The sequence below is a fragment of the Ambystoma mexicanum genome, chromosome 3p, assembly GCF_040938575.1.
Source record: "Ambystoma mexicanum isolate Mex_15411 chromosome 3p, UKY_AmexF1_1, whole genome shotgun sequence".
Taxonomy (NCBI): Eukaryota; Metazoa; Chordata; class Amphibia; order Caudata; family Ambystomatidae; genus Ambystoma; species Ambystoma mexicanum.
In genome coordinates, this window is record NC_090925.1 from 347,903,605 (window position 1) to 347,922,221 (window position 18,617).

The 18,617-nt window shown below is 44.2% G+C and overlaps 1 protein-coding gene and 1 long non-coding RNA gene across 6 annotated transcripts in view; one reads left to right on the plus strand and one right to left on the minus strand.

Moving 5' to 3' along the window:
• Positions 1-18,617, plus strand: part of LOC138580431 (uncharacterized) — a 624,618-nt gene that overhangs the window by 123,403 nt on the left and 482,598 nt on the right. Inside the window, exon 2 of the long non-coding RNA XR_011304253.1 lies at positions 7,810-7,924. This is a non-coding gene — a long non-coding RNA (uncharacterized lncRNA). The remainder of the gene's footprint in view (positions 1-7,809; positions 7,925-18,617) is intronic.
• LOC138580430 (filamin-A-like) overlaps positions 15,044-18,617 on the minus strand; it is a 456,077-nt gene continuing 452,503 nt past the window's right edge. For all 5 annotated transcript variants that reach the window (XM_069650971.1, XM_069650969.1, XM_069650970.1 and 2 more), the window contains one exon: positions 15,044-16,315. In XM_069650971.1, coding sequence (XP_069507072.1) covers positions 16,128-16,315 — 188 coding nt within the window. In that variant the 3' untranslated portion in view covers positions 15,044-16,127. The remainder of the gene's footprint in view (positions 16,316-18,617) is intronic.

Below are 18,617 nucleotides of genomic sequence, written 5' to 3' on the forward strand. Positions count from 1 at the left end.
TCTCAAGCTGTAGTGTGTTTGAGCCCCTTTGGGCTCCTATGGCCATCCCGTCATAAGACGGGCCCCCAGGCCCGGATCAAAGAGGCGTTGGGAGTCCTCCTTCCAAAAAGTCAGTCTGACACTGACTATGTACTAGGTCTCAGAAAGAGGATGGTACAGCAGATTGCTGAAGCCTCAAAACTAAGGCTGGTCAAGCCCCGATCAAGCAATGGCATGATCAGAAAGCTAACATGGTGGAGTTTACTCTAGAACAGCTAGTTCTCGTTATGGCTCCTACAAGGCAGAGGGCCTTATAGGAAAAATGGATTGGACCCTTCAAAGTTGAAGGGAATCTTTGAGAGTTTAATAATTTAGTGGACTTGGGCAACCCAAGGAAGTCCCTAGGGTCTCGATTGAAGGCCAATGTCTAGACCAGAACTAGGAGCTTGGATTCAAGCCTCTGATCAATAGGAGGAAGCAGATCCCCTCAGGAGACACCCTTCAGATGCTACAATTGAAGGAGTTAAACTCTCTTTAGATCCGAGTCAGATATGCACTCTTCCTGTTGCTGCAGTTTGCATCCCTGTTTTCTCCAACAGCAGGCTTGAACCCTTGGGCCAGCAGGAGATTCACACTGGTGACAATCACCCTGTCAAAAGCAGAGGCTATACAATGTCAGAACAAATAAGATCTCAAAGTAAGAGGTCAACAAGATGCCAGACCTTGGGGTTTGAGTCATCTACCAATTCATGGGTTAGTCCATTGTACTAGTCCCAAAAGCAGGAACCAAAGAGGTGATTCTGTGTGGACTATAGGGCTCTGAATGCCGTCACAAAGACTGATGCCCATGCTTAACCAAGGACAGATGAGCTGGTGGACAAACTTGGATATGCCAAGCTCCTCAGCACTTTTGACTTGAACTCAGGCTATTGGCAAATAGCTCGGACAGACCATGCCAGGGAGAAAACAGCATTTTCTACCTCAAAAGGACACTAGTTTAGGGTTATGCCTTTTGGAATAAATAATGCACCTGCTACATTCCAAAGGACTGAACTAGATTCCGATTGGCTTAGCGACTTCTGCATGGCATACTTGGATGACATGGCAGTGTTCAGCCCCACTTGTGAAGACCATCCTCATCACCTAGGATATGTATTGCAGGCAATTTGTTAAGAGCAAAGTGGTCTACCTTGGGAATGAGGGAGAAGGCAAGATTAGGCCCTTGCCTAGTACATTACAAGCTGTACAGGACTGGACCACCCCTACTACTCAGACCCAAGTAAAAGCCTTTCTAGGTCTCACTGGGTACTAAGGAAATTTTATTGAGAACTATGACACCATCGCTTCTCCCCTGCATGTCATCTCTTCCTCAACATTTCCTAAGAATGTCAGATGGAATGAAGTGTGCCAAGGCATTTCAAGGGCTGAAAAAAGCAATCTGCAAAGCTCCAGTCTCGAGAGCTCCAGAATACAACCAAACCTTTATTGAACAGACAGATGCATCAAATACAGGGATTGGGGCAGTCTTGAGCCAACTGGATGAACAAGACTGGAAACACCCCATTTGCTCAGTGGAAAACTAAAGGTCCGAGAAACAAGGTGGGCAACAATGGAATGTGAATGTTTTGACATTGTATGGTCTTTGAAGTAGTTTAGGCCATACTTGTATGGTTCTACTTTCCTAATTCAAACTGACCACCAACCCTTGAGATGGTTAATGTAAATGAAGGGGCAAATCAAAAACTGCTCGGATGGTCCATCAGCCTCCAAAGATTTGAATTTACCATTGAGCATAGGTCAGGGTGTAATCAAAATGTGGATTGTCTCTCCAGGAGTGGATTAAATCCTCCTGTCCCTTAGTTGATTGGGGGGGGGGGGGGGAAGAGCAATTGTTGGGGAGAATTTTCAGTTTATGTGCCAATTCCCACTAACCTTGGAGGCCCACAGCCCTTTGCTGGAATCTGGGACCTTTTTGATTTTAACCTTCTGAGTGGGCTTTTAGCCACTCACTCATTGTTACGCTCACCTGGACCCCACAGGGGTGTCGATCGGACCTGGACAGCTGTGGTCTCTGTCAACATGATGCGTAGTGCAGAGATGACTGTCTGGACTGGCCCGCCTAATCTTGTCTGCTGGACCCGAAGAAGTATTTTCCTTATGTTTGTAAAAGATGAGCTCTCCATCCTGCGTGTCTTGCAGGGGCGCGTAGATACCAGTTACTTCACTGGTTTGAAGGCGTTGGGAGAGTTCTGGTAAGCATTGACTCTGAAGTCCCAGGCGGGATTGGTAAGTATCAAGTTCAAAGAGTTCAATGTGCCCGATGTTCACTCTTGTCCCCTTCCTTCCTTAAGTTGCAACTGAGTTCGTGAGAAGAAGGTCTCGTAGCTGCTGCTGGCGTTCAGGTAAGAATCTGCGTTACCCAACACTGTCCGGTAACTATTGCATGCGTTGACGTGTTTTTCTCCCTCTTTACAGATATGGCGTATGAATATTTGGAGAATACCACCGCCGGTGGTAAATCAGCTAAGTCTTTGGTGGTAAGAGCTATTTGTTGATTCCCTTGGCTCACCTTGTTATTCTTGTGCCCCTAAGTGCCGGAGTACGGTGAAGAAATGGACAGTGCCGGATCGAAAGATGCTGTGAGAACTGGTGAGTATGGCGCTGTGCTGGAGCTGGCGAAGCGACGCGTGCAGGACTGATGTACTTTCCAGGTCGGGAGATGAAATGGATCCGGAATCAGGTGAGGAATTTGAAATAAGTTTGTTTTCTAACCTTGTCCTTTTCTTCCTCTTTATTCTAGGAGCTCCGGATTTGAGGCGGGCGTGGCAGAAGACTGGATGCTGGCTGCAGGCACGCGGGCGTGGCAGAAGACTGGATGCTGGCTGCAGGCACGGTGAGAGTCACGCTGCTGGATGCAGAACACGAAGCATGTGCTGCTGTTCGGGCGTGGTTTAAATAGCCTCCAAAGTAGTCCCAGGAAAGAAGTACCCCAGGACCACACCAGAGTAAAAAATAGTCCCTGTAGTAAAATAGTCCCATCCAGGCCTCACGTTGGCTTGGATTTATTTGCAGCATGGTCTGCATGAGGTAAGTAATGTCTATGAGCCTGGTGCCTACGGCGCCAGGACTGAACCCAGACAGCCCCTAGCTGGGGCTGCTGGGGTTTTTGTAAATGTCTGGATGCCTGCTCCCGGGGCTGAGGGCCTTATCCGGATGCCCGGGGGTAGGCATCATGACACTCACGCCTTTTCCCTCTGACAAAGATATTTATGTTCCTTATGTTTTTATTGAGTCAGTTAAACTACATAGGCATCTACTTTTTATAAAGTGACCGCACCCTTTGTGCAGTGCCAAATGTTTAAATATATTTTCTAGTGTGAATTACAGTTCAAGAATAGTAGGACAACCTTTGCCTTACTTACCTTTTTTCTTTGTGGGTCCAGCACATCACCTTCTGTTATTTGTTTGCTAGGGGGGGTTACATAGTAACTCCTCATCTCATGTAAGCTTTTTGTTACACTAACTTGAATGGCTGGTGGCACTGGTTTCTTTTTACTTCCTTTGGTCTCATGCATCTGCAGGAGGATTTCTCAGATGCAGTACAACTCCCATGGGTGACCATTTAACCAAAATGGCCCCGAGTCGTTTTTTCACCATTTCTTATTTGTTTGTTCTGGGCTTTTACTCCTTTTAGATCAGACTTTAGTCCATTGTGTGTTTTGCCTCCGACAGGCTTCAGCAATGAAGCCCACAGTGTGTCTGGGAAACAGGAAGTTAAGGAAGACCCCGAAACTTCTGTCTTTTGTAGGCATGGCTGGCTGAAACCAGTTCCAACTGGGCGGGTGGCAGTCCTAGAGGACAACCCCCCCAGGTGATTGACAGTTTAGTGCTGTGAATGAATGGGATTTTGCATAGCAGGCAAGGGTTTTGGGACTACAGGTAGAGTGATCACTGGAACATCAAATCCGAAGAAGACAGACGCCAGCAGCACTTTCAAGGACCGCAAAAGCACCAGTGAAGCTTTGCAACTTTGCTGACCCAGTTTTCCCCATCGACAGGGACGCTCCGCCAAGGACAACTTCCTCCCTTCGGCTGGTGGGACAAACTAGCCTCAAGATCTGCATAGTTCTGGGCCAACCCGAGTCATTGACCTTCATGGGCTGCAATTTTTCCAATATCTGGGGTACCTGGACCACTGACTAGGTCAACATTTTCCTGACACCGAATTCAGCCAGAATTTCAGGCATCTTAAAGGACCTCCAGAAGCAGGAATTCTTCATCCAGAGTCTCCTAAACAGAGCCCAGGACGAGGGATCAAGGAAACTCCAAAGAGCTGGTCATTCTTTGGTGCCGAGAAAAAAGCGCCAAAATCACAAAGGCGTTGAAACAAGTTGAGTCCCTCAAGAGTGCTGCCACAGGAGCCCACGAGACGTCTTTCCTTTCACCACCACGGCCAAGGTCCAGGAACAAGGGTCTGCTGTGCTGCATCAAGGAGGAAGTCAGCTGGAACATATGCTTCAATTCCAAGGTACTGTGGGGCTTTGGGTTTAACCACCTTTAGCCAAACCTAGCACTTCCTAGCTTAGGAGTGCTCCTTTCTATCCCTTAGAATTACTGCAATTCACTTGTGCACCTCAGGTAGGCTCACTTGAGCGCCTGGAGTTTACTTCAATTAACTGACTGTCCAACTAACTTTTTCTAAGATTGCATCAGAACTAGAAGTGTCCTATTGAGTTTAGCTGTCCTGCTCTCGAAAGGCATCCCTTCTGAACCCTACTGGCTTTGGCAGTGCTTGTTCCCTTACAGGTTTTAACTGTTTTAACCGCATTATTGCTCAGATAAAAGGCTGCCAACATCCCTCTGGGAGAAAATACCGTTGTTACAGTGCTACAGTGTTCTATTCTACACTAACTTTTCCCCTACGAACTCAATATTGTATGGTGAACCGTAGGTGCTACTACTAACCTTAAATGAAGTCACTGTGTGCTGCAAATGGTGTACAAAAAGAATGTACTTATCTGCATTATTGCTACTTTAATAACTTGATTCTGAAATCCTACTTGATGTTACTATTAGATTTGATGTTACTATTAGTTGCTGCATATCCTAGTGTGATTCATTTGCTTTATGTACATAAATAATTGTAATATAACTTTAATGTGCGTCAGTGTTCACTTGTCTAGTCATTACTGATTTCATTGTTCTGGTCTACAGCTCACAGTACCCCTTCTAAGCCTTTTTTCTCAGCCACTCTAATGACTTGTGTAGTACAGGCCTATGTTAAAAGTTGGGTCAGTAATACCAAGCAGATCAGTCTTGTAAAGTCCCACACCAGTTGCACTCTACACCATCTTACCCAACACACCACGCAGATCTCGGCTCCATATATGGCAAATATATAGGGAACAGAGAAGGTAAGACAATAGCAAGCACCTTGTGTAGTCTCCCCCAAACCTCCACACTGGTTTGATAAAGACAAAATAGTTGCAACACAGCCCATTAAACACTAAACTCAGGACAGAATGGTCATTATCCCATATTGGAAGGATACTACTGAACTACCATACACGATATGGGACCCTATGAGGCCTAGCAAATAAGATGCAGAGAAGTTCACTAAAGCTGGGCTGCTACAGTGTCCTCAATGGACCACAAAGTAACAGTGTGCAACAAAAAGCAGATTGTCACAAGGTTTTCCCCTACACATTTCCGCAAATGAATCTTTACATATTGCTCCGAAATGGGTAACAGGTTTATAAAGTACTTGCATTCTTAAAAATCATAGCTATGCTGATCTTAAGTTGCTAAATGCCCCTCTACACCTACATGATCATAAACATGGCCATTAGGAATCATTTCTGCATTACTCCTTCACTTAACACAACAGGAGAGAAAATGATTTTAGGCATTTGTCGAAAAAAGCTAAATCTTGTGTAATCCGGTTAGACAGTGTGCAGATTAATTCGGTTACCACCAAAGCCATAAGTACCATTGGGGAAAAAATCTGGAAGTCTTCAGCCTCTGCTACAGGCCAAACAGAATGACGAGCAGGCTTTGTCATATGGAATTTCCCTGAGATTGAGAAAGATGAGGAGTGAATAGCAGCTTTTTGTGGTTGATTAGGATATCGGGAGTCGAAAACAATGAAGATCACGAAGCGCGACGCCGACCTTGCTGCTCTCCGCTTCGGGATCCGAACTCGAGAAGACTAATAAGACACTCCGATTCAAAATATCTCTGGGGTTTCTTGCACCCACATCCTCTACGCCAGGGGTGCACAACTGATTTTGACAGAGGGCCAAAAGTACCTTACATGAGGGCTATAGTGGGCCGAAAAGTAAATGTGGGCGGGGCGGTAGGCGGGGCGTGGCAGGAGGCTTTTTAAACCCCCAATTTGTACTAAACACATGGAAAAAGAATGTTTTTGAGGGGTAACGATTTTTATTTGCATTTCAAACTTACATTTTGTACTACACATTTTCCATTGTTATAATTTATTTCTATTTAGTTATTGTATCTCGCCTGTTTAATTAACTTGTATATATTTTATTGACCCTAGATACACTATGCCCCATGTCCCTCACCCCCAACCAAACACTATGCCCCATGGCCCCCTCACCCCCAACCAAACACTATGCCCCATGGCCCCCTCACCCCCAACCAAACACTATGCCCCATGGCCCCCTCACCCCCAACCAAACACTATGCCCCATGGCCCCCTCACCCCCAAACAAACACTATGCCCCATGGCCACCTCACCCCCAACCAAACACTATGCCCCATGGCCACCTCACCCCCAACCAAACCCCCCAACTCAGCACACACACAAACATGCACCAATACAGACCCGAACCCCCACCCCTCCAACTCAGCACACACACAAACATGCACCCATACAGACCCGAACACCCCACCCCACCAACTCAGCACACACACAGACATGCACCCATACAGACCCAAACCCCCCCACCCCCCAACTCAGCACACACACAAACATTCACCCATACAGAACAAAGGGGGGTCTGGGAATCCCTCTACCAGCAGGAACACAGCCCAATGACTTGTTCTTGGGTGAATAACCCCTGGGAGAGACTACCAAGTCTTTAGCTCACTGTCCCTTTCACAGAGAAGAACTTTCCCTGCATATCAGACTTTGTCCTGCCCAGGGGCAGTCCAGCGCCGAAATGCTAGGCAATTCTCCTCTGAACAAGAGTACCATCAGTAACCCCATACACGTGTTTCAGCCTTGTTGGGCATCATCAGTGAGGTGAAACTGTTGCCTCTCTAAGAACAGTGAGCAAGGGGTCCACGTCTGGATCGCCCCTGTTAACTTAGGGTGAAACCCAAAGTTAATTTATTCAAAACAAAGGGGGGTCTGGGAATCCCTCTACCAGCACGAACACAGCCCAATGACTTGTTCTTGGGTGAATAACCCCTGGGAGAGACTCTACCAAGTCCATTCCTCAGTTGCTGACACCCGATCCAGTTCCCTTCACTGGCCCCTCCCATTGCTGCCTGGCCACGCTACTTCTGCACCCGGAAGTGCCCCATAAGTGTCTGGCTGTTTGGCTGTGTTCCTTGCTTCGTGCTCCCAGCCACTATTGAAACGAACGCGGCCGTCGGCAAGAAGGTCCATTCATCTGAATTGTGGCGTAACTTGCCACGGCTCTACTCTGACTGTGCATTTTACTAAAGTAATTCTTAGCAGCTCCTGCTCTTTGTTTTGTGCTCTTTGTGCTTCGCTTGTGTTAATGTTAATGTGTTGATCACTAGGGCTTTCACGTCCTTGACCGCGTTACTTACACCAGTCTTTTTTTTGGTTCTTTGCAGTTCCCTCCACTGGCCCCTCCCATTGCTGCCTGGCCACGCTACTTCTGCCTGACTATCGCGCAACCGGAAGTGCCCCGTAAGTGTCTGGCTGTTTGGGGGTGCGGCGCGAGGGCAGGTAAGAATATTAAAATAATTTGTAGGTGTCCCCACACATGGTACTTCCTCTGTATGCAGTATATACCACTGCGACTTCACGTTAACAATTACGAGTTACGATTCTGCTGCACTCTGGTCAACTAATAGGTGCCTACCACCCACCGTTTCAATAGAAAACCCATCTTCCTGAGCTTTTTCTCCAGCCCACTCCAAGCTATAGCCTGAACCTCGAATCTTGAGTCCAAGGAGGTTGTGGTGGAGGTGAGTCGCTGGTTAATGTGAAAGGTGTGTCCTCTGTAATTCTCTTCTCACCATGGCCACAATCTTAAGAAATGGGAAAATCTGTCTCCGACTCCGGTCACAAAAACCCTTAATATTGATCCATCAAATGAGGGCCACGACTCCCCTGTATCAAAAAATGGAAATGATATGGCTGAAACTAAGACTGAGGGGGTGATGGGAACTGGTACAAAGGAACAAGAGGAGAGTTCTACGGTTGTGGGACAGGAGGTGGATATAGACAGTGACCATCTGGGGATTGTGGCAACTAATAATCACAAAATAACAAACATAGTACAGGAAGTGGAATTATCTCACTTGATTGTGCAGGTACATGCAAAGGATAGGGGTAATGACTCAGGAGGAGTATGATAAATTCACTCCGGTGGGCCTATCGTTTGAATCTCACGTTGCGATGCAGACAAGTAGTATCCAGGATACTTTGCCTGATTTCCAGTCCGTGGAGCTATTCGTGGAATCTGAGGGTACAAAACTGGATGTGTCAATGATGTTACGAACTTTGAAATTAGAACTGAGCAAACGTGTAATGCTCTCAAGAGGCCCCTCCACCCCTGTCCACGCAGCACGAAATGGTGTTGACAAGGTTCACCTCTATAATTCCCTTCCTCGAATTCAGACCATGGCTCCACATAGAATGTTTTCTGCAAATGTGAAATTCCCTCTTCCTTCAGCGTCAATCTTTTCTGATATGGGCCAAAAATGGCCTTTGGAAGAAAATATAGCCTTGCATGCAAAAGAGGGTGGAAGCGGCTCAAAGGTGCAAAATGAAAATTCGAGTTCTGAACCCAAAAGTCATTCCCCCCCTCCAAGGGGCTCCTTAACTAGCTCCCCAATTGTGGGGAACAAAGACCATTTTGAGGAATCCTTGCCAGTAATTTCTAGGATACTGAATCTCCTGGATAAGGGGCACGAGTTGACTCACTGGGAAATAAGATCTAAAACGGGTTGTATTAGACTCTCAAGCAAAACTTAATCGTGTGGAAGGCTTCTTAATGGGCAACATTGGTAAAGATATCCCAGGAGTGGGGAAATCAGCTATCCCCCCTCATGGGATAGCCAAAACCCAAAGTTCTCAAACATGCAATGCCCTAAGCTATCGGCCAACAACAGAAACTAAATCTACAATGACTGACTTTGCTCTTGCAAATAACAGTTTAAAAACAAGTAACGAAGGGGAAAATCAAATCCTTACAATAATGAAAGAGCTATATCAAAAAATTAACAAAGTAGAACAGGATGTTTCCACACTGATTCTGACCCCCTCCCGTACAACAACCAACAGGGACGGTGAAAAAGGTGTGGTGACTTTAAAATCACCTCCAGTTCCTCTAGATAGTCCATCAGCTCTAATAGATCTTTTGGAAAAATCCAAAGATGGAAACACCTCGTTTGTGGGCTCTCAAAACATTGAAGATGTATCAATTCAAGATTGCGAAGGCTACTCTCTTTCAAGACGCCAAAAACTGATGGCTTTGAGAGCAAAGAAAAGGCAGTTAAAAAAAAAAAGAATCTACTCCCCGACATGGCCCAAAAAGAAATTAAAGAAAGCATAGTCGTGACAAGCGAGGTGGCACTGTGACTTGATACAGCTAAATGAGGAAAGTCGCAAGGCTTTGCAGGTGCAAAATGTTAGCCCCGTCCTAAAACCCACCAGTCCTGTCTTGGTTAATAAAAAAAAAAAAAAAATCACAAAAAACGTAAATGTAAAGATCGAACAGGGGGGGGGGGGAAATGCTACTGGCGGAAATACAATTCCTGGGCTCGAAAGCAAATTCGGGGCACCAATTTTGAAGGGGGAGGATAAAGAAGTAAAACAGCTTCTATTATCTAACTTTTACACAGTCCTCGAAAAGAGTACCTCAAGCCAAATTCTACCACAGGTAATTTTAAATCAGAATGAGGAAGCCCCAATGACATCCCTGGAATCTAACAGATTGGGCTTTACCTCCAAACCCAGGATCAGCAATTTTGAACCCCTAGTAACAGGGGACGTGGTCTCCTGGCTTTTGCCGGTCAAGGTCCCTGATTCAGAAATGGACTTTGGTAAAACAAAAAAGGAGGTTGCTGAGCAAGTATCATTGGGGTTAGACATTGTTCCACAAACATCTGCAGAAGGTTTGAAGAATGATAATAGTGACCTACCTACCATCGTTAAAAAAATTCTATTGGATCTGTTACCAGATGCATCCAAGCTTAGAACTCAGGATCAAAGGGAAAGCCAAGCCGAGGGAAATAGTAACTCCCAGCAGGCCCATGAGGAGGCTCCCTCTATTACCAATGTACAGGATGAGCACCCTCCGAAATACCTTACTCAGACAACTCAGCTTAGTATGAGGGACAACCCTCAAAGGGTCCGGGAGAATTTATTGGAACAACCTTCTAACTCCAGAAATGGTCAAATAAAACACTATCATGATGGGGATACCGGCTTTATCCAAAACCCTGTACCTCCAATTCATATTAAAGATAGTGACCTGCGTAATATGACCTGGCGACAACCGGCACTTCCTGATTATCCAAGCATTTTGTTATACAACTTGTGTGATATTGGAGATCCACCATCCCTAAATAGGGACTGTGTGCTTTCTCTGTTTAACGACATCCCAAAATTGAGACTAATCTCATCCGCTGATATCAGCTTGGTAGATTTTATTCACCCTTCACGGATGGATCACGTGAGAATAGTCCCAAGGTCCCAAAATATCTTTGACCTCATAACCCAGGAGACGGAGCACTTTAACAAAATGGGGTATGATATTCTTGTTTTCAGTTATGGTTGGGATAATGATAGGGACTCCAAAGATCAGATACCCACTGCTCCACCAAGACAGGAGGAGAGGCGTATGAATAGGGACGCGAATACTCAGGCAAGAGGTGGCGATGATCAAGACTGGAGGTGGTTAGCGTTATCCCTGCGTGAATCTATTTCCCAAATTCAGACCATGCAAAAGAAACTTTAGAGGTTCCGATCTCTCGCAGTCATGGCAAATTCTATCATGGAACTCTAGGGGCCACTCAATTTTAATGACCTCGAATGAGGTATCTATCAAATTTAAATCTATGGATGTAATCTGCATCCAAGAAACTTGGCTGAGTGTTCCGCTTCATTTGGATGGTTTTGAATGCCAATATCAATACGCAATAGGGCCCCGAGGTAAACCATCCGGTGGCCTATTGACAGCAGTGAAAATAGCCAATGGAACACGTATCCTGGAAGTACTAAATCCTGTAAGTGGTGTCTTGGTGTCTATATTTGAATATAGGAATCTGAATTGTCTTACTCTCATGCTGGTAATGAATATCTATTATAATCCACTAAAGAACGCAATGGAAAAGTTTTTTGCCACCAATCAATACCTGCCTTTTGAACATGTTACTCAAATAGAGGTCTTGAAATTATAATACTGGGTGACCTTAATTAGGAAATTAAGCATGGTGTGGGAATGCCTAAGAGGATGGGCTCTATTTCAATTAGATCTATGGGTCTTTCAGGACCCTCTGATGGTGCTCCCTTTTTTACTTCTCGTAAAAGCATGCAGGGGCACATTTGGTCCAAACTATTTTTCTCATGGGGACTCATCCATATGAACCCTGTATTTCAAACCTCAGTAAATGAGTATACATGGTCGAATGGCAGACAAAAATCAGCAATAGACCATATGTTTTTGTCAGAGCGCCTTGCAGCCTACTGTGTCGATTTCTGTGTGGGTGAAGTTTACACAAGTGATCACAGAACTTTGGTGGCCAATTTGTGTTGGAGCCCTGTTAAACAAATCTAAGTTTCCCTTCCAACCCCTATGACAGTGTCTTGCAGTGGTAATCAGATTTGTTGGCATAATGGTAATATAGGAAAACTTAATGCCACCTTTCTCTATGAACATGACTGTACGCCGCTCGTCACAAGACAAATAATATTCCCCTTTTTCAGTCAGTATGCAAAATGTCTAATCGACAGTTCTATAAAACCAAAAAAAATAAAAGGCCTCAGCACGCACATATTTACGATCCTATGGTAAGAGCAAAAAAAAAATGAAACCAAGACAAATTCGAGCAATCCAAAAATCCAATCAACAGGACATAAAGCTAAATGCAATCAGGGTTATTAAACAAGCAAAAAAAAATTGGCTGAAATGCCACAGGATGCATATGCTGGAGAAAGACAACACAGCGATAACTGTATACAGGGACCCATCTGCCCGGCACTTTGGACCTTAATTAATTCACTAGAAAAAACACAGGCTAAGCAACAAACCGTGTGTGTCCAAGAGGATGTCTGGGTCTCTCATTTCTCCACCCTGTATGCAGGAAAGTCTGCAATGACAAATAGCCTTAAAACAACTAAAATGGGAAATTGGCACTGCAATTTTGATGTAGAACTAATTGAAAAGCAAATCAAGGCTTCAAATACCTCTAGGGCTGCAGGCCCAAATGGGCTCACTAATAATACTCTTAAGAAAAATGCAGAATTGTGGGCCAAGGCTCTCTATATATTATTTTCTGATATCATGCTAGCTCGTACTATCCCACCTTCCTGGAGGATTTCTTATATAGTCCCGATATATAAAAAAAGGGGACAGAATTTCCCCCCGTAATTACCGCCCAATATCTATTATGGATGCGGACTCAAAAGTATTTGCAGGAATAGTCCTCTCGAAAATTGAAGAATGGATGTTAGAAAATAGGATACTCTGCATGCAACAATTTGGCTTCAGAAAAGGGAGGGGTACGGAGATATGGGGCTTAATGTTTACTCTCCTCTTAGAAAAGGCGTGTAAGAAAGCTGCCACTCCCATACATCTTGCCTCGATTGATTTTTCCCTTGCCTTTGACAAGGTGGACCGGCTAAGATTGTGGTCCAAGCTGGCTTTAATGGGCATCCCTCCCGGACTCCTGACTATCCTTATTAATTTACATGAAGACTCTTCAATTCAAATTCGATTAAACCTCTCAGGGGATTTGTCACGGATTATCCAAAGTAGTAATGGCCTGCGACAGGGGTGCTTGTTTGGGCCCACTCTCTAATCTATACATAAGAGATGTGGATGGTCCTATAACGGCAGCGTCGCTTGTGACACCTAGGATTGAGGGTGGGAAAATATCCTGGAAAGCCTATGCTGACGATATACATCTGATTGACTCCAGTGGGTCTTCAGCGGAAACTGCTGGCGTTCTCAAAATATGTGGATGATAATGGTCTGATTATAAATGAGAAAAAAACAGTTGTAATCTCTTTGACCAATTGGAAAAAACTTCCTGTGTTCACATGGAAGATTGATGGATGCCCATTATTAAAGATTAGATCACTTTACCTGGGTTTTCCCATCTTCAGTGGATCCCATGTCCACATATATTGGAACTACTATCTTGATAAAGCAGACAAACTTATTTATCAAATGCAAAAGGTAGCTACCAAATATTCCAAGTATTCTGTGAATCCGGTAATCATGTTTTACAACCTTAAAGTTTTACCCAAACTGTTATATGGTTTAGAAATTTTACCATTTCCGACACAAATTAGCTGCCAAACTGGAATCCAAAATCTGGAGAAAAATGTTGTATTGTCTACCGTAGGGAGTTCCAATGTCAGCCATCCGTTTTGAGTTGGGTATTCTGTCCCTCGATAATAAAATCAAATTGGAGACTAACCCTTTATCGGAATTTATTACTTGCTAAAGATAATTTATACTCATTGATGGGCTGTAGACTAAGAACTGGTTCTTCGACCTCAAAGTGGTTGGTGAACCTACAAAACAGACTGTCTGAATTATCTTGACTCAGTTAGCTTAACGTTGGAGTCCCTGATTAACCCATTGAGAGTTAAGGAAAAACTTCAATCACTGGACTGGATACAGTCAATGGAACGGGTTAAGTCCTCCAGGATCTATAAGCAGATCATTTATGACGGGAAAAAAATGGGTACCCCGGAATCATATTTAGTTAAATTCCCTGATCCTAAAAGGAGAGCTGCATACATGCGATTTCATTTCAATGTTTTGTTGACAGGGGAAATTTTAGAAATTCGTTCAAACACCAGACAAATAATTCCCTGCCGCTTTTGTTACAGCAAAGAATCCTCTGAAACCTTGAAGCATCTGCTATTACATTGTCAGGCATTGGCAATCCAAAGACTTGAAATATTCGATAAATTTATTTACAATGCTTCTAGAGTAGATATTGAAGATTTATGGTGGAATATGCTGTATGGTAAACTTAATACATTGAAATTGGCTATTGTGAAATTTTTGGCCGAAACATGTAATCTGACCACAGTGTAGTAATTCTTTCGATTTTTAAAAAAAATCGAAATAGGAAAATCGATGTGAAGAGGAAAACATACACACATATACATATATATATATAAATGTATGTAAATGTTTCATGTTTAAGATAGGAATGGTACAACACTAGTTTGGACATTCTTTTAGTGTTAAAACTAGGATCTGCTCTTTTCTTTCTTAAATTGCTCAAATTGTTTTAATTGCTCTTGAATCTCTTTTGTAAAAAATGTGTATTTTGTGTTTCTTTTGTAAAGGTTTATACTTTGTAAAACAAAACAAATAAAAAAAAAAAAGCAAAGTTGAAGATCGTACCATAGGACGCTAAGCCCTAAAGCTTGAATCAGTCGTGCACAGTAGCTTGTCAAGCAGTTACGGATGCCAAATGGCCAATCTTTCAATGGTGCATAAACAAAACCCCCTCCCCCCCCAACCAATTATTCTCCACAAATTAAGCCTTCCGAATTCTGAGCCCTCTTCCTCCATCGCCAAGAAACTCTAGTCTTTTGCTTCTCTGCCACTTCAGTCAAAGCTCATGGAGACAACATTGATGCTACCAGACATGAGTTCTAGCAGACCTTTATTTCAATATCATGAGGAGGCAAGTACTGTAGTCATGTACACAAATATATTTATAAAAAAGTACTGTTTTAGTTAGCTGGTAAGCAGACAACCCAGCAGCAATGAGAGTGCAACCCTCCACTTCTCTGCATGGCCAGTAATGCACACAGATTCCTTTAGACCAGTGCCCCAATAAATCGGATCCAAACAGATCTAGCTTTCACAGGACAGTGGAACTGCTCGAGGTACGGGATGTAGTCGCCACAACCTGCATGGCGTGCTTGATGTACAGACAGATGACGGAAAGGAGTCATGAGGGAGAGGCACTGAATCCAGGAAGAAAAACCAAGCAGCAAAACTAGTGTCCGTTCAGTTGAAATGTGGAAGATCATCTGGTTCAACATGTACAAGGGCGCTCCCTTCTCACAACGGAACAGGGCCACCCATACAGTTAAAGCCTGACAGGCGGGGTAGGTTTTTCAAGAGCCATTTCTGCCACTCCCAAATTCCCCCCCCCTCCCAACTTCCCACAAACACTGCCCAAAATGAAAACCAATATGACTTGGGGGTTGGCAATGAGGCACTATTTGCCAATAAAGTGCAAAGGGACACATCAAGCCCCAGCCACCTGGTCTAAAGGGAGAAGGGTGATTGTTACTTTACCAGGAAGGCAAGTCAGTCCGTCCTCCCTCCCTCCCTCCCTCTTCATAATGGTGCTTCCCTTTCTCAAAGTTTGCCTACAGAGATTTAATACAAAGAAAGATTCTAGATGGTGTGGACGAACAGGCCAGGAGGGGGGAATTCCTGAAAAGGGGCATTCGAAAGAACCATTCTTAATATCCATACAAAAATCGTACAAAAAAATGACAAAAATTACACCCTTCCCCATGAGCCACCTGAACACTCCATTTCCATCTTTGCACAGGAGAAGTCGAGACCATGATGTGAATTTAGTCTGAGGTCACAAACCGGTCTCCCCTCAGGCAAGTAGTCATAAAGCAGCTTTACAAAGACGGTAGAGTGAGATAGCCATTACTTTCTGGCTGGAAGGTGGGTGGCAGTGTGGCGTATTTGAGCACAGGCAAGTTACAGCACGGATAAACGGTAGGGGCTTCCTGGAATGTGTTCCTCCCCCCACTTCACAACCAGAACGTAGTCTCCATTGTCCTTCAGAAGGTATGTGATGTTGTAGACACGGTTACCCAAATGTTTCACAACAATCTCCTCGCAGGGCGTTTTTGGACCGTGCACACCTACCAGCAGCATGTTGTTTCCTAAAGGAACAAATAGACAAAGTTAAAACTTGAAAGCAGTGTCAAGTATGAATTTCCCTGCATAGTGACACATTCTTTTCCCAGTAAACCAATTCCAAAGCGTGATCCAGGCCAATTAGTCAAATGGTATGTTGGGTTTGAGTCAAAGTACTAAGAAGTCATTTTGAGCTAAAGCCAGTCAGAAGGGGCTGGTCAGTCAACTCATGGTGGGGCACCTGGGGATTATGGGCCATTAATCTGGCGAAGTAGCATCTCCTCCATCACAAACCAGATGGTCATTATGGTACGAATCATTCGTAAATGCACCACCTTCAGGATTTTACAGCACAGTTACTTGGTCTCGGTGCTGGCACATTGTACCTTTGCTGGGGGTGTTCCAACTAGTCTGGAGGAAAAGTGGTGTAGGTGGAGATTTAAGGTGGTAGATCAGAGTGGAAAATAAGATTCTGATCAGTCAGATCAGCCCCAATTGCTCTGCAAGGAAAGTTAAACTTTACATTGACGTTTGCACCACTTTCAATATAACTCTCAGAAAGGCACCATTCAAACGCTTAACTTTTAAATATACTCAATTCAAAACACAATGTTGCATGTATTAATCAGGCAATCCCTTCTAAACACTTGGTTGTGATGTACTGACAGGATCACGAGTTAACAACCAACAGCATCCACAATTGACATGCTTTCCCTAGTCACCCAACCCATCAATGATGGGAGCCTTCAACTTGAGGGCCAGCAACTCTTAACGAAGGGAAAGGATTGCAAATCAAATTCTGTAAGATTTTATTAAACTCCTGTGCCCCTCTGCAGAGTACAACTCGGGAGGATAGATCAGGGGCAACGTACTCGCCTTGGAAGCAAGACAACGTGGAGCAGCAGGTTTAAACCCCAGGTCGGCACTTGGAAACATCTGGGAATTAAGCAAGCGATCAATAACCGATTCTAATTAGAATGCACCATTTGTTTGGTTAGGATATGGTTGCTTACGACATGCACGAGGGGGCATATTTGAACCTACTTCGCATGGCTCTAGGCAACTCTTCTAAATGTAGGCTCCATTTTAGGCATTTCCCACTGACCATTTGGGCAGCGTGAGCTATACTGGTTACCAGCATAGATACTCTTGGCATTTAAGAACCAGTTCTCTGCAAGCCAGGAAACAAACTTGATGCTACAGATCTGCTGGGCAAGCCACCTGGCTGCAATGTTGCACTCCAGCATCCAGGATATAGGCATCAGTAATTGTCTGCATTATGTGATACTGTTGATGGGCAAAGCCTCCATTGTTCCCCCTTTCCCATGACACGAGTACCTGGATAACAGGCCGGGCCCAGAGTGTGCCTGGACGCGATTTGGCATATGGTAATGGCTACTGAGCACCAAAAGGAGTGTTTTAGGACACATAGCTTCTCTCCATGAAGTGAGGTTTTGCGGGAGAGAACTGCCCTCCCTTGCTTCCTCTCAAGGCCACTTAGCCATTTCTGGGAAATATGCTTCAACCAGGGTCTGCCAACTTCATTTGTCACTTGAGCGGAAATGCCCAAGGAGAGGCATGTTAACGTCTGAAAAAACGTGTTAAGCAAATTAACCCTGTCCTGCCCTCTGTCCATCCACAATATGCATTACCCGAGTTTCTGCAAAGCTAGTCCTCTGGAGGAAGTGGATTGCAGACAACAACATCAAGGTGGAATTGGTTGCAGCTCAGACATTAAAAAAAAAATCTATGCTTTTAAGTCAAAAAAGGAAAAAAGGTGGGCGCTTGTTGGAGTGGAAGCAGGGCTAGATCCGTCATTGCAATGCACTTGTAACTATGGTAACCTGCCAACAGGCAGTTCATCTATACATGGACGCAAAGTCTAAACCGTCTCGCTTCAATTCCTTAAACAAAACATCAGTTTCTGCCTTAGTGTTACATACTAGAATAGTGACTAAAGAATTTAAAATACACCCATCATGACGGGAGGGGAAATTGTGTGAATCACACCCCTGGATTGCGATTGGAATTGAAGTTATGAAACTGTTTGCAAATAATAGTGCCAATATTAATTTGAAAGCCCATTCGTTTATAAAAAAACAAAAAAACAAAACACATTTCAACCCAGGAGGTTTTTAGGTTATCCAAGACAAACTACTCATCCAAGTTTAGTGAATCAGTCTGGGTTTACGAGTTTGAATGGGAATTTACCTTTTACGAACCACAGTTACAACTGTGACCCCTTGCATCGCAGACATCACAAAACACATTTTAGGCTCGATTTAAGTTATAAGCACTGGTGTGCTCGTTCTCTCAAGGGCATCCCGA